At 52.5% G+C, this 14,403-nt stretch overlaps 2 protein-coding genes across 4 annotated transcripts in view; both read left to right on the top strand.

Annotated features, from left to right (window-relative positions):
- The first annotated feature begins 125 nt into the window (after window positions 1-125).
- LOC127033729 (centromere/kinetochore protein zw10 homolog) overlaps window positions 126-14,403 on the top strand; it is a 15,486-nt gene continuing 1,208 nt past the window's right edge. The window contains exons 1-5 of the mRNA XM_050921851.1: window positions 126-848; window positions 1,664-1,737; window positions 6,443-6,577; window positions 8,046-8,147; window positions 8,737-8,955. Of these exons, the coding sequence (XP_050777808.1) occupies window positions 737-848; window positions 1,664-1,737; window positions 6,443-6,577; window positions 8,046-8,147; window positions 8,737-8,745 (432 nt within the window). The 5' untranslated portion in view covers window positions 126-736 and the 3' untranslated portion in view covers window positions 8,746-8,955. The remainder of the gene's footprint in view (window positions 849-1,663; window positions 1,738-6,442; window positions 6,578-8,045; window positions 8,148-8,736; window positions 8,956-14,403) is intronic.
- The window catches only part of LOC127033707 (centromere/kinetochore protein zw10 homolog), a 66,716-nt gene continuing 53,070 nt past the window's right edge, over window positions 758-14,403 (top strand). Inside the window, exon 1 of one of the 3 annotated variants that reach the window (XM_050921797.1) lies at window positions 758-852. The gene's annotated coding sequence lies outside the window, so the exon portion shown is untranslated. Of the gene's footprint in view, window positions 853-5,671; window positions 6,306-14,403 lie in introns of those variants that run through there. The other 2 variants (XM_050921796.1, XM_050921795.1) reach the window with 2 other exon arrangements.

The following is a 14,403-nucleotide window of genomic DNA, read 5'->3' as shown; positions in this document are numbered from 1 at the left end:
TGTGAGCAAATGAGGACAGCAGCAGGTTATAATACAATCTTTTCCACCACAGCTGTGTTGCTCCACCTCCCCAAGAGAAATCAGTCTGAAGAAGGGTGAATGTTAACTATATTTCTATCTTTACCACAAGGGTGCAGGGCCTATTCTCCCTTTCAGTAAGTTCTGCAGAGAGGATCAGGCCAGTGCTGGCAGTTCACATGGGCTTTGGCTCTAAAATGTCATAGTTTTGGATTACTGAGATACAGGCCTCTTGCAACTTTCCCTCCTGAATCCTAGCTGAGCCCATTTCAGGCATCTTTCTCTGCAGCTGTGTTGTTAAGCATGGGGCAGCAGCCCTTTGCGTTTAGAGGCTAGCAGTGTAGTTTCCTTAGATGGTGATGGCTTTGTACAAGCAGAAAGGAGAGAGCACAGCACAGGCTTAGCCACTTACAAGAAAAATACTCAACTCTCCCCACCTTCTGGATTTCTGAGGTAAACATTCATTTCTACAGGATGTTTGGTTCTTGCCAGAATGGTTCTGCTCTGAATAGCAGACATATAGCTAAAATTATATCAGGAACACCAGAGCTGGTGGGAGGGGGAGAACAGCTAGTGGTTGTCCTAGGAGGGCTCTGCAGCCGTTTCAATAGTTGCAGTAGAGCTGATTCTGACTACCACAGAGGTAGGTTCAAGGCTGAGGCTTCCAACTGCTGCAGCCTCATACTTAATGAGATGTAGTCCAGTCTGACTACTGGGAATGTCCATTTACTGGAGCCAGCAGCCACCTATCTTCTTGATGGCTTTGCAGGGCAGCAGGCCTATGCTCAACAATCTACTTCTTGACAAGTCTTTCAAGTGCCACTGCTCAGGCAAGTCTCCCTCACCCCTTCTCTGGGGTCCCCTCAGCTCATAGCCAATTCTCTGCTCTCCCTGTGAGAGGCTGAGATCAATCAGCATGTAAAGGTTACCTGTGGAGAACCCCATATCCTTCCCTTTTAGGGTATACCAATAGCCTCAAAGGCTTAGCTGTCAAGCAGCAATACTCAGACCTCAGTGGTTGAGGAGCCAAATTAGCAATTACCCCAAACATGCCCCAGTGGTGCAACTCCATTGTTTCATGTACTACAGATTCATATTTATACAGTATGAGAGGAGAAACCTTTAGTTTTTATATGTTTATAGCAACATCAATGGCTCTGTGCACATTAATATAGGAAAAAGCATCCTGACTGATTCAGTGTTTTAATAGGTGCCACAAAAGAGAAATTAAAGACCTACTTGCAGCTTCCAACCTGCAGTCTGAGTAGATCTGCTCTAGAGTTTGATATCTCAGAACATGGCTTCCCTGACCTGAGAACCAGGAGGATAGTGTGCTCAGGGAGGTTGGTCAAGCAGCTAGGAGGGATTTTAAATCGAGTTCCAAAACCTCCAACTCAGAACCTCCTAAGTAATGGGAGAACCACCACACTGTGGCAGGGTGGAAGTTTTGCTACAAGTTTCTCTTCCACCCCCCTCTCCCCAAAAAGAAAAATCCAACACTTGTGATTAAGTAGAAGCTTTTATTGGAAAACCAAAAGCCAATTATTCCCTTTGTTTTTGCTTTTTCTAAAAAAGCAAGAAATTGACAGGAAAGTAAAGTTTGTCTGGAAGGTCACACAGCAAGTCAGACCCATTTCCCAACCAGATCCCCCAGGAGAGCCAATCCCCTCCAGGCAAGAGGAAGGGAAGCAAACATCCAGGTCACTGCAAAGAGCACAGGTGAGTGTGGGTGTATCAGATACAGAGCAGGAGCAGACCCGGCCAGGCCCAGCCTCTGGGGCAGGTGCAAAGCGCTTCCCCTTCACAGGCAGCTTCTCAGAAGCCTCCAAAGGCCCTTTCCCCTTGGCAGCTGCCACCTCCGCAGCAGGCTCTGGGGCAGGAGAAAGCCCCTGCCCAAGACCTGCCCCTCCCCCGCAGCCCAGCCCCACCCCACTGCCCAAGACCCACGCCCCTGCCCCGCCTTGCCCCCTTCCCCCCGCGCCCACGCCCGAGACCTGCCCCTTCCCCCCCACCAGCCCAGGGCCCCAGCCCCCTCCCCGCAGCCTCTGGGCCGCTCTAGCCACAGCTGAGCCGCGGCTCCCCCGGCCCGGGCCCTCTCTCCCGTCCGCCCCACTTACCGCCGGCCCGGCCCGGCACCAGCCCCCGGTTCCCCCGGCCGAAAGGCAGCAACTCCGCGGGCCGGTTTATATTCCCCGCCCCGCGGCAGCGGACCAATCAGACGGGGAGCTCGTTCACTCGCTGGGCGGCTGCGGACCAATAGAATGGCGGGGAAAGAGCAAAACGTTCTAAATAGGTTTGTCCCACGCCGCAGCTCGTAGGCCCGCCCTGCGCGATGCTCTGTGGGAGTTGTAGTCCCGCCCGGGCCTCCTGAGACAGGTTCGTAGGAATTAGAGTCCCGGAGCAAGGGGCGGGCGGACTCGCTTTCCCGTGGTGCCGCGCGGTGTCGGGCCGCTGATGGGGGGTGCCCGGGCGCTGGGTCCCCCTCGCTGGTGGGTGCGGTGCTGGCGCACTCGGGCCGGCTGGAGAAGGAGGATCTGGGCTCCCGGGTCGCCCGGCTCTCCCGCCGCGTGGGGGAGCTGAGGGCGGGGCGGGGAATCTCTACTGCACCCGAACAGGGTGTTTGTGTTGCTGCACTGGTGAGGGACAAACCCCCGTGTCCCCGCTCTGAATCTCGGCCTGGGTGTGACTGTCCTCAGGCGCCAAACAATCGTACCGCCTGCGAGCCGGAACCGGGGCAGAGCGAACTTGCTTTGATCCGCTGCAGCGCCAGCCCCACCCGGCCGTGTTACAGCGGGTGACTTTACAGCAGAGCGAGAATAGCTAGTGGGCATCCTGGGAGATCGCTTTGTTAGGGTAGATGTGTGCAGGAGAGCTGATTTCCACCACAACGGAGAGCTAGTACAAGGCCACAGTCTCATGCTTACTAAGGTATAAGGCAGTCTGACTCCTTCCTGGAGCTCTGATTTACTGGGAGCAGGCCTAGGCTCAGCAATGAACTACTCCTTGAAAAGTCTCTCCAGCTACACGGCTCTAGGGTCCCCTCAGCCCATGGCTCATCTCTCTATCACTAAAAGAGGCTGAGGTCAACCAGCATGGAAAGTGGACCTGCCTTGTTCACTTTTAGCATATACCAGTAGCCCCAAAAGTTGAGCTCTAGAGCAGCAATTGTCAGGCTTTAGAAGCTAAACTAGCAATTACCCCAAACATGCCCTATTTACATAAATTGTTTAGTTTTAGATGGCTCTATAATTAAACAGTATGATAGAAAAACTAAAGATTTTCTATGTTCACAACATGAATGCCTGAGTGCAAATTAATACAGGAAAAGCATGCTGAGTGGTTAATTAAATCAGTGCTTTAATAGGTGCTACAAAGAGCTGTAGAAGACAAAGCTACTTGCAGCTCCCAAGCTGCAGTCTGAGTAGATCTACTCTGGAGTTTGATATCTCAGAACATGGCTTCCCTGACCCTTGCTGGAGAACCAGGGGGATAATGTGCTCAGGGAAAGATTTTAAATCAAGCTCCAAAACCTCCAACTCAGAACCTCCTAAGCCAGGGGCAGCAACCTTTAAGAAGTTGTGTGCCAAGTCTTCATGTTTTCACTCTGACTTAAGGTTTCACATGTCAGTAATACATTAATATTTTCAGAATGACTTTCAATAAGTCTATAATATATAACTAAACTATTCTTAGATGTGAAGAAAATAAGGTTTTTAAAATATTTAAGCAGCTTAATTTAAAATTCAGAGGCCCCAGACCCATGGCCAGGACCCAGGCAGTGTGAGTGGCACTGAAAGTCAGCTCAGTTGCCACCTTTGGCATGCATGCCATAGGTTGCCTACCCCTGTCCTAAGCAATGGGAGAATCACCACACTGTGGCAGGTTGGAACTTCTGCTACAAGTTTCTCTCCCACCCCCTTCTCTCCAAAGAAAAATCCAACACTTGTGATTAAGTGGAAGCTATTACTGGAAAACCAAAGAAGCTTGAAAACCATTTATTCCCCTTGTTTTTGCTTTTTCTAACAGTGAGAAATTGACAGGGAAGTAAATTTGTCTGGAAGGTCACACAGCAAGTCAGACCCATTTCCCAACCAGATCCCCCAGGAGAGCCAATCCCCTCCAGGCAAGAGGAAAGGAAGCAAACCTCCAGGTCACTGCAAAGAGCACAGGTGAGTGTGGGTGTATCAGATACAGAGCAGGAGCAGACCCGGCCAGGCCCAGCCTCTGGGGCAGGCGCAAAGCGCTTCCCCTTCACAGGCAGCTTCTCAGAAGCCTCCAAAGGCCCTTTCCCCTTGGCAGCTGCCACCTCCCCAGCAGGCTCCGGGGCAGGAGAAAGCCCCGACCCGCCCCACCCCGCCATACGGCAGCCCAGCGCCCCTGCCCAAGATCTCCCCTTCCCCCCCGGCATCACCCTCGCGGCCCTGCCCGAGCCCCCCTCCTCCCCGCAGCCTCTGGGCCGCTCTAGCCACAGCTGGGCCGCGGCTCCCCTGCCCCGGGCCCCTCCCCCGTCCGCCTCACTTACCGCCGGCCCGGCCCAGCGCCAGCTCCAGCCCCCGGCTTCCCCCGGCCAAGAGGCAGCAGCTCCGCGGGCCCGGTTTATATTCCCCGCCCCGCGGCAGCGGACCAATCAGACGGGGAGCTCGTTCACTCGCTCGGCGGCTGCGGACCAATAGAATGGCGAGGAAAGAGCAAAACGTTCTAAATAGGTTTGTCCCACGCCGCAGCTCGTAGACCCGCCCTGCGCGATGCTCTCTGGGAGTTGTAGTCCCGCCTGGGCCGCCTCAGACAGGTTCGTGGGAATTAGAGTCCCGGAGCAAGGGGCGGGCGGACTCGCTTTCCCGTGGTGCCGCGCGGTGTCGGGCCGCTGATGAGGGGGTCTCCGGGGGTTGGGTCCCCATGGCTGCCCCGTCCCCCTCGCTGGTGGGTGCGGTGCTGGCGCACTCGGGCCGGCTGGAGAAGGAGGATCTGGGCTCCCGGATCGCCCGGCTCTCCCGCCGCGTGAGGGAGCTGAGGGTGGGGCCTGGTTGATGATCGGGGGGGGGCTGGGTATGGGGCGGGTCTACGGGGGCAGGTGGGATCCGGGGGGCGGGGTGTGGTGGGGGGGGAATCCGAGGAGGGATCCAGGGGTCTGGGTGTGGGGAGGATCTGGGGTACAGGGGGGCTGGGTGTGGGGGGCACCCGGGGAGCAGAGGGGGGATCCAGGGGGCTGGGTGTGGGGAGGATCTGGGGTACAGGGGGGATATCCAGGGGGGCTGGGTGTGGGGGGGACCCGGGGGGCAGAGGGGGGATCCAGGGGGCTAGGTGTGGGGAGGATCTGGGGTACAGGGGGGATATCCAGGGGGGCTGGGTGTGGGGGGCCCCCGGGGGGCAGAGGGGGGATCCAGGGGGCTGGGTGTGGGGAGGATCTGGGGTACAGGGAGGATATCCAGGGGGGCTGGGTGTGGGGGGAACCCAGGAGGCAGAGGGGAGATCCAGGGGGCTGGGTGTGGGGAGGATCTGGGGTACAGGGGGGATATCCAGGGGGGATGGGTGTGGGGGGAACCCAGGGGGCAGGGGTGATCCAAGGACTGGAGCATGGAGGGGACCCCAGTGTGTGTTTGTTTGTTGATAGGGGCAGAGCAGGGGTGCTGGGAAGGGGGGGAGAGAAGGGGACCCTGGACAGGGGGCTGCCTATGGGGACCCTGGACAGGGGGACTCCAGGGGGAGAGGGAGTGCTGGGGGAGGGGATGATTGTGGGATCATGCGAGGGGGCAGTTGGGGAGTAAATTAAGGAGGGTTAGAAAGGCTGTTGGTGGGGTCCAGAGAAGGGGAGGGACAGGATGTGAGCATGGTAGTGGGTGACACTGGAGTGTCAGGGCACCAGGCATTAGGGGGTGGGTAACACTGAGGAGCGGTGCATGAGGATCTGGATGGTGGGGTTCTTTGGACCAGTGATTCCTGCTAATGTTTGCTGGCTGTCAGTGATGGGGGATCTGTGGAGGATAACGCTGAGGGGAGGTGCATGAGGTCTGGATGGTGGGCTGTAAGTGATGGGGGATCTGTGGATGAGGAGCTGTGCTGCTCCCACCCTAGCCCGTGAGACGTTCCCTTTGAGCTACTTTCTTTGTCCTGCTAACTGCGAAATCATCTGCCCATCTCAACGATCTAGGGTTGCAGAGAGGGCTCCGACGGGGGTGGGAGGCTTTGGCCCTGTAGCCACAGCCTTGGGGTTTCTCTCTGTGGGTGTTTAGGGTTGCCAGCCCTCAGGGATTGGCCTGAAGTCTCTCAGAATCAGCATCAATCTCCTGGTGATTATTGAAAGCAACCTGGGAGATTTTAATAGGATTTTTAAGAAAATGACATTACGACATGTTGGGGAAAGAAACCTCCTGGAATAGCTTCAGTCAGAGTTGGCAACCCTATGGGTGTTTGTTTTTCTACCTAGGGTGAAGTCTGCAACATGATTAACAAGAAGTATAACGAGTTCCTCCCGAGCATGCAGAGCGCTGAGGACTTGGTGTCACAAGTGGACAGTCTATCCGGCAACATCGACCTACTGAAATCCAGGATCGAAAATGAGGTGACATGGCAGCGGTTTCACGTTGTCTGTATCTAGCAGCTTTCATCCTACATCATCCCAAAGCAGTACAACCCCACTGATGTGCAGCCATGAGCATGCTGCACAGGAAGGCAGGGGAGGAGGATCTTGGCTAAGGATTCCGGGATGAATCGCCGCCTCTTATAAAGAGTGCCCTTGACTGAAACATACCAGTGTATGATGTAGCAGAGCTGGGATATAAATAAAGGGTGGGCTGTAGCTGAATGGTTTTCCGTGGTGCTCATCACAGTAGTTTCAGAGCCCCTCGTGTATATTAATGCATTTATCTTCTAAGCCTCTCTGCATTCAGATAGCGAGGAATCGTTCTTGTTTTGCTGATGGGGAAACTGAGGCACAAAGCAGTGGAATGACTTGGCCAAGGTCACACGGAGATTCTGTGCAGAGCTGGGAACTGAGCCCAGATTTTCAGTATATTGATTGCAAGACTGTCCTTCCTGTGGCCTGCTTATATTTTTGTGTGTGTCGTCCTTTCTATACCCCTGGACTAATTCTCGTAGCTGTCCTCTGCCTTGCCACTCTGGCTTTGAAATCTAAGAAAGGCTCTAATGCAGGCGGGATCATACATCTGGATTTTTTTCTTCGCAAAGGAGAATGATCAACTCAAAAATCATACACTGTGAAAATAACTTTTACATCTGATACCAGTTATGCTATGTTAAAAATGAAAGAATCTTAAACATCCATTTTACTTGTCTCTGTTTATTTGTTGCTGTGTATTTATGTTTCTCAGCATATACAATAACAATCAGTGACATCAGTTACACTTGTCTGTAGTCAATTTCAGCTTTGGGTTCCTAGTGCTGCAGTATTTAAGGAGAAACAATGCAGGAGATTGTTCGTTTGTTTATTTAACAGTTTGAGGATCTTTTTTTAAAAAAAAGGAGAAACATGTCTCTTGATCTTGCATGCCTAGGGAAGCTTTTAAAATGTATAGTTAAACTGAACTTTTCAAATTAACATTTATCTAATTTAAAATTAGAAAACTGTTAAAGGGACTCAGGAATTTTTTTACTTGAATAATTTTTTTTTAAAGATCTGCAATTTGATATCACCCTGTTCTACTTTTTTTCAAAAATTCCTGTACAATAACGCTTTTTTTTTTTTAACTAGTTTTTCTTCTCCTCTTCTGTTTAAAAGGGTCTTTCTAGAGAGGTTAAAACAGTCTGATCATACAGAGAAAGTGAATATATACACATTTCTGTCAACTGCACTAAGTAAATATACTGGGGAAATAGAACCTCTTTTCCTTCTAATTTCTGTCACTTATAATAACCGTAGGTGTTGTTTGTAACTTTGGGAGGTACGTACGTTTCAGGCAGCACGCTGGTGTTGTCATGTCGGTGTTACTTTTGAAACAGAAATGGCTCTCGTAGCCTTTGGTTACTGTAAATGAGCTGCTGAAGGCTTGATGTCTGTGCTGCTGTTCTAGGTCCGGCAAGATCTGAACGTGGCCATTGCGGAATTTACTGAGTTGAAGCAGCAGCTGGAGCGAGACTCGTTAGTTCTGAGTGTGCTGAAACAGCTACAAGAGGTGAGGAAGGAAGCTGGGAAAATGGCTTCAGATCGCAAAATATTTCTGTATTTTTTTCCACTGACCTCTTTCTGGGTCTCCATCGTGAATAAATAATCATGACTCTTCTATCTCTATTCATGTCATGTTTTTCAAAAAGCGCTCTGTAATCTTAGAGCTGAAACTTAGTTGTGTGTGATTAAAGAATCATAGAAATGTAGGACTGGAAAGGACCTCAGTAGGTCACCTCATCCAGTTCCCTGCACTGAGGCAGGACCAAGTGTTATCTAGACCATCCCAGATAGGTGTTTGTCCAAGCTGTTCTTAAAAATACTCCACTGATAGAGATTCCACAATCTATCTAGGATGAAAACAGCTCATTTCACTGGTTTGAATGAAAATATTTCTATTGATCTCAGATTACACAGAGCTTCAGAGATGACCATCGACCTCCATTTACATGCTTTACCCTAACCCCCACTCCCCCCCAAACGTAACAGGATTTTATTCTTGCTTCCAAATTAGCAACAGTATTCACCCTTGTGATTTGAGAGACTCTCCCATCCCAGAGCATGGAACTGATACAGCGTTTTGTCTGTTCTTTAAACAGAGCCACTAGAATCAAAGCAAGGGACAGGTTTAAGGAGCAGAGCCATCCCCAGGGTGACATGCCAAGCAAAGAAGAGTCCAGGACAAACGTATCCCCACTCTGAAGCTCTGTCCCAGTTAATATGTAGTTACAGTGGATCAGCATGAACTGGAAAGACGGAGGGAGCCATCCAACCTGCCTGTTGCCAAGGCCTGTAAGGAGGCATCTCCAGCATCCCAGGTGTGTTCTCTGGTGTAGCGTGAGGGGCAGCGTCTCTGCTTTTGCCTGTTGCAGCTGATCCATATTAAACAACTAGTGTTTGGGCAAAGCCTAACCTAGTTCTGCTGTAGTGCAATGGTTTGGCCCTATTCTTGGGCTGTGCGTAAGGGGCGTTCAAATATCCCCTCGGCTTGTGTTAAGAGGAACTTTGGATGGATGTCAAATGGAATCTTGCTGCACGTCCCCTGAGGTAGTTATGGGGGGTTTCATCTCTCTTGCTGGTGGAAGTTGTTCCACTTTAATTAAATGCTGTTTAGGCTAAGCGATGGCTCATAGCCCAGTGGGTTGTTTCTGGGCTTAGCCTATGGGAGATAGGGGTTCAGGTCTGCCCGGGTGCCTCTGCTGTCCGCCTTCAGGAAAAGCCATGGGCTTGCTCTCCTCTTGCCTGTTGAAGCTCTTCCACTTTAGTTAAATGTGCTCTGGGCCAGCCTCTCAGCAACTCTCACTCTCCAGTCCAGTGGTTAGGATACTCGCCCGGGTTGTAGGAGATCCTGGTTCAAATCCCCTAGCTGCCTGTTCAGCAGGGATTTGCACAGGGATTTCCTGCCTCCTAGGCGACCGTCCTTTGCAGTGGGCCATCCTTGTCTGAACCCCCTCTCTTGCTCAAGAGGCCATTGTCTTCTTGGGACGGAGAGGGGATTTGGACAGGGATCGCTCACCAGTGACTCTCCCCAGGAGGTGGCAGCCCCCAGTTCACACCCCTCAAAAGAGCAGGGGAGTGCCCTGGGGTCTGCCACAACCTGGGCGTGTATCCTGATCATGGTGGACAAGAGAGAGAGGGGGTTTTACTGCTCAGCAGCAAAGCCCCTTTAATTAAAAGAGCAAGAGGCCCTGTGACAGGCCTGTTGCTCAGCTAGGAGGGGGTCTCCCTCACCCACCAGAGGCCCTCCTGTCCCACAGAGCAGGGAGTTGAACCAGGGTCACTCACAATCCAAGCAAGTACCCTAACCCCCACACCACAGAGGGACTTGAGAGCTTTCCTTGCTCCGGTTAATATATAGTTAAAGTGGGACGCTTGAGCGGTAAGAGATCAAGGTGCCCCTCCCATCTCAGGGAAGGGATTTGAACCAGCACCTCTTCGCTTCTTGGGCGAATACACAAACCACAGGACTACAGAGGGAATCACACACAGTGGTTGGGCCAATTTTCATGTCCTATTTACTGAATGTGGCCTACCTGCAACAGAAAGGACTGAGGGAGACTCCACAGCCCACTACCTCCTAGCCAGGCACTTAGGCCATTCGGTTAAGAGGTAGGCAATCACCCTTCAAATCTCATCTCAGCCAGCATAAAGGGGATTTGAACCCCCACTGGCCCTCTTCCAAAGTAGGGGACCCAAACCACTGGACCACAGAAGGAATTGTGGTGTAAGAGTGGCCCAGTGACTATTTAATTACCTGATGACATTGGCTCCCCTTCAATAGGAAACACTGAGGGAACCAGCCCATTGGAATATCTCCTAGCCCAGCACTTAGAGCGTTAACTTGCCAGGTAAGAGATCAAGGTTTGAATCCCGTCTCAGGCAGCATAAAGGGAATTTGAACTCTAGTCTCCCACAGGCTAAACACGCACCCCAACCACTAGACCACCATCCAGGGCTGTTAGCTACCTTTGAGACCCAATGAATATGTAATGAAAGGGGAAACAACTGCAGCAGAAAAATTGGATGCAGCCACTAGACCCCAATGAGAAGCCCTCTTAGCCCAGCAGCTGCATATTCACTTTGGAGGCAGGAGAGCGCTCTTCAAGTCCCTTCTCAGCAAGCAGAGGAAGGAGTTGAACCTGCATCATCCACATGCGGAGTAAGGACCCAAACCACTGGACTACAGAGGGATTAACAGCCAAAGCCTTTCCCAGTTGCCCCTTAATGAAAGGGGCACAGACTCCATCGCGCTAGCTGTATAACCAGGACACAGACATGGGCTGCTGCAGCAGGTCGCTCTTCCCGCACACCCCTTTCAGGGGGGTGACAGAAAGGGTGATTTGAACCAGCAGCTCTCATGGCCCCCAGGAGAAGCCCAACCACTGGATTAGAGAGGGAGCCTCGCGTTTCACCTCACCTTACCCCGGTACTATTTAAATAAAGTGGAGCAGCTTCAACAGGCACCACTGAGCAGCCCAGGACCCAGTGATTGGGGAACTTCCCGGGCGGAAGATGAGGCCTTTTCAAATCCCTTCCCAACAGGCCAGGGGGAAGTTAAGCCCGTAAGCCCGGCCAGACTGGGGCTGAGCCAATGAGCCTTGCAGCCCAGTCGCCGCTCTTCCCACAGGGGCAGATGCTTCAACGGCAATGACCAGAAGAGGGCAATGAGCCAGTGAGCTGCGCCCACCCTCTGGCAGCCCTGAGATCTCAGGACGCCCGGAGCACTGGCCTGCGTCCCTGATGCTCTTGGCTAATAGCTTTGGTGGAGCTATTTTTCCACAAACTCACTCATTCCCCCTCCTTCCCTCTCTCTCCTCAGCTCTTTTGCAGGGCATTCGCAGGTACTGAACAAGCTCAAAAGAAACAGTTTAGTCACCTGAGGGGGTTCCTGGACATGGTTGGCAAGAATCCTTTGGTACCGGGGAGGGGTAGACACTGGTTCAATTTCCTTCTCCCTGCCCGATGAGGCGGGATTTCAATAGGGCTCTGCATTGTCGCAAGTGTGAGCCCCAGTAAGGGATAGTCGGAGCTGGGTTGCTCTTTGTAGCAGCTTGAGACTGGGCCACTTCCATTAAAGAGCAGTTGGGAAAAGGCCCCTATGAATCCCTCTCTAGTCTAGTGGCTTGGGTCTGTGCCCAGCATGTGGATGATACAGGTTTAACTCCTTCCTCAGCTTGCTGAAAGGGGACCTAAACAGCCGTCTCCTGTCTCTAAGGTGAACATGTAGCTGCTGGATTAAGAGGGTTTCTCACGGTGTGGTGGTGGCTGCCTCCAATTTTTCTGCTGCAGTTGTTCCATTTTCATTACATATTCACTGGGTCAGAATTCTAGCCAGCAAGCTTGTGTGGTGTAGTGGTTTGGGGTTGTGGCTGGCCTGTAGAATGCTGGGGTTTGAATCCTCTTTATGCTGCCTGAGACAGGATTTGAACCTTCATCTCTTACCTGGCAAGTAAATGCTCTAAGTGACTGGGCTAGGAGATATTCCAGTGGGCTGGCTTCCTCAGTGTTTCCTATTGGACTGGGGGGACCAATGTCATTAGGTAATTAAACAATCACTGGGCCACACCTACACCATGAGTCCCTCTGTGGCCTAGTGGTTTGGCTCCCCGTCTTTGGAAGAGGGCCAGTGGGGGTTCAAATCCCCTTTATGCTGGCTGAGATGAGATTTGAAGGGTGATTGCCTACCTCTTAACCGAATGGCCTAAGTGCCTGGCTAGGAGGTAGTGGGCTGTGGGGTCTCCCTCAGTCCTTTCTGTTGCAGGTAGGCCACATTCAGTAAATAGGACATGAAAATTGGCCCAGCCACTTTGTGTGATTCCCGCTGTAGTCCTGTGGGTCGGGTATTTACCCAAGAAGCGAAGAGGTGTTGGATCAAATCCCTTCCCTGAGATGGGAGGGGCACTTTGATCTCTTACCGCTCAAGCGTCCCACTTTAACTATATATTAACCGGAGCAAGGGACACTCTCAAGTCCCTCTGTGGTGTGGGGGTTAGGGTACTTGCTTGGATTGTGAGTGACCCTGGTTCAACTCCCTGCTCTGTGGGACAGGAGGGCCTCTGGTGGGTGAGGGAGACCCCCTCCTAGCTGAGCAACAGGCCTGTCACAGGGCCTCTTGCTCTTTTAATTAAAGGGGCTTTGCTGCTGAGCAGTAAAACCCCCTCTCTCTCTCTTGTCCACCATGATCAGGATACACACCCAGGTTGTGGCAGACCCCAGGGCACTCCCCTGCTCTTTTGAGGGGTGTGAACTGGGGGCTGCCACCTCCTGGGGAGAGTCACTGGTGAGCGATCCCTGTCCAAATCCCCTCTCCGTCCCAAGAAGACAATGGCCTCTTGAGCAAGAGAGGGGGTTCAGACAAGGATGGCCCACCGCAAAGGACGGTCGCCTAGGAGGCAGGAAATCCCTGTGCAAATCCCTGCTGAACAGGCAGCTGGGGGATTTGAACCAGGATCTCCTACAACCCAGGTGAGTATCCTAACCACTGGACTAGAGAGTGAGAGTTGCTAGGAGTCTGGCCCAGAGCACATTTAACTAAAGTGGAAGAGCTTCAACAGGCAAGAGGAGAGCAAGAGCAAGCCCATCCCTTCTTCTGAAAGTGGAGGGCACAGGAGGCAGGGCAGACTTGAACCCCTGTCTCCCAAAGGTTAAACCCATAGCCTAACCACTGGGCTACCCAGCAGACCATAAAGCACTGTTGACCTAAACAGCATTTAATTAAAGTGGAACAACTTCCACCGGTAAGAAGGACGAAGCCCCACAGGGGACGTGCAGCAAGATTACCGCTGACAGCCATCCAAAGTCCGTTTTAACACAGGCCGAGGGGAGTTCTGGACTCCCCTTGGGTAATGAAAGTGCAGCACCTTCGCCAGACAAGAGCAAGGGAACCTCCGGAGCAAAACAGTGCCTAGCCCAGCACTTAGGCAATTTACTTGCCAGGTAAGAGATCAAGAATCGAATCCTGTCTCAGACAGCATAAAGGGGATTTGAACCCCAGGCTCCCACAAGGTTGACACAACCCCACACCACTATGCCACACAGGACTGCTTACCAAACTTGTGACCCAATGAATATGTAATGAAAGGGGAACAACTGCAGCAGAAATTTGCATGCTGCTGCTAGGCCCCAATGAAAAGCCCTCTTAGCCCAGCAGCTGCATGCTCACCTGGGAGACAGCTGTTCCAGTCCTTTCTCAGCAAGCAGTTGAACCTGCATCATCCACGTGCTGGATAAGGACCCAAGCCACTGCACTACAGAGGGATTGACAATAAGCACCTTTCCCAGTTGCTCTTTAACGAAAGGGGCACAGCCTCCATCGTGTTAGCTGTATAACCAGGACACAGACACGGGTTGCAGCAGCAGGTCGCTCTTCCCGCACACCCCTTTCGGGCGGGGGGGGTGGCGGCAGAAAGGGCGATTTGAACCAGCAGCTCTCACAGGCCCCAGGAGAAGCCCAACCACTGGATTAGAGAGGGAGCCTCGCGTTTCACCTCACCTCAGCCCGGTGCTATTTAAATAAAGTAGAACAGCTTCAACAGGCACCATTGAGCAGCCCAGGACCCAATGATTGGAGCACTCCCTGTGGGTAACAGACAACAGGGGACGTCTCATCTCTACCATGGTGGTGCTGCCGTCGGCTACAAAAGCCAACTTCCCTTTGTGCAGTGTGGCTGTGAGAGCCCCCGTGCAACAAGGAGATGGGACCGCCTCCGGGAAGATTTGCTGTGCTCCCATGCACGCAGCTGTGACAGGGACGAGTGTACCAGCAG

Source organism: Gopherus flavomarginatus, chromosome 13 (assembly GCF_025201925.1).
Source record: "Gopherus flavomarginatus isolate rGopFla2 chromosome 13, rGopFla2.mat.asm, whole genome shotgun sequence".
Classification (NCBI taxonomy): domain Eukaryota; kingdom Metazoa; phylum Chordata; order Testudines; family Testudinidae; genus Gopherus; species Gopherus flavomarginatus.
The sequence above is the reverse complement of the archived record's forward strand: the minus strand, read 5'-3'. Positions and strand labels throughout refer to the sequence as shown.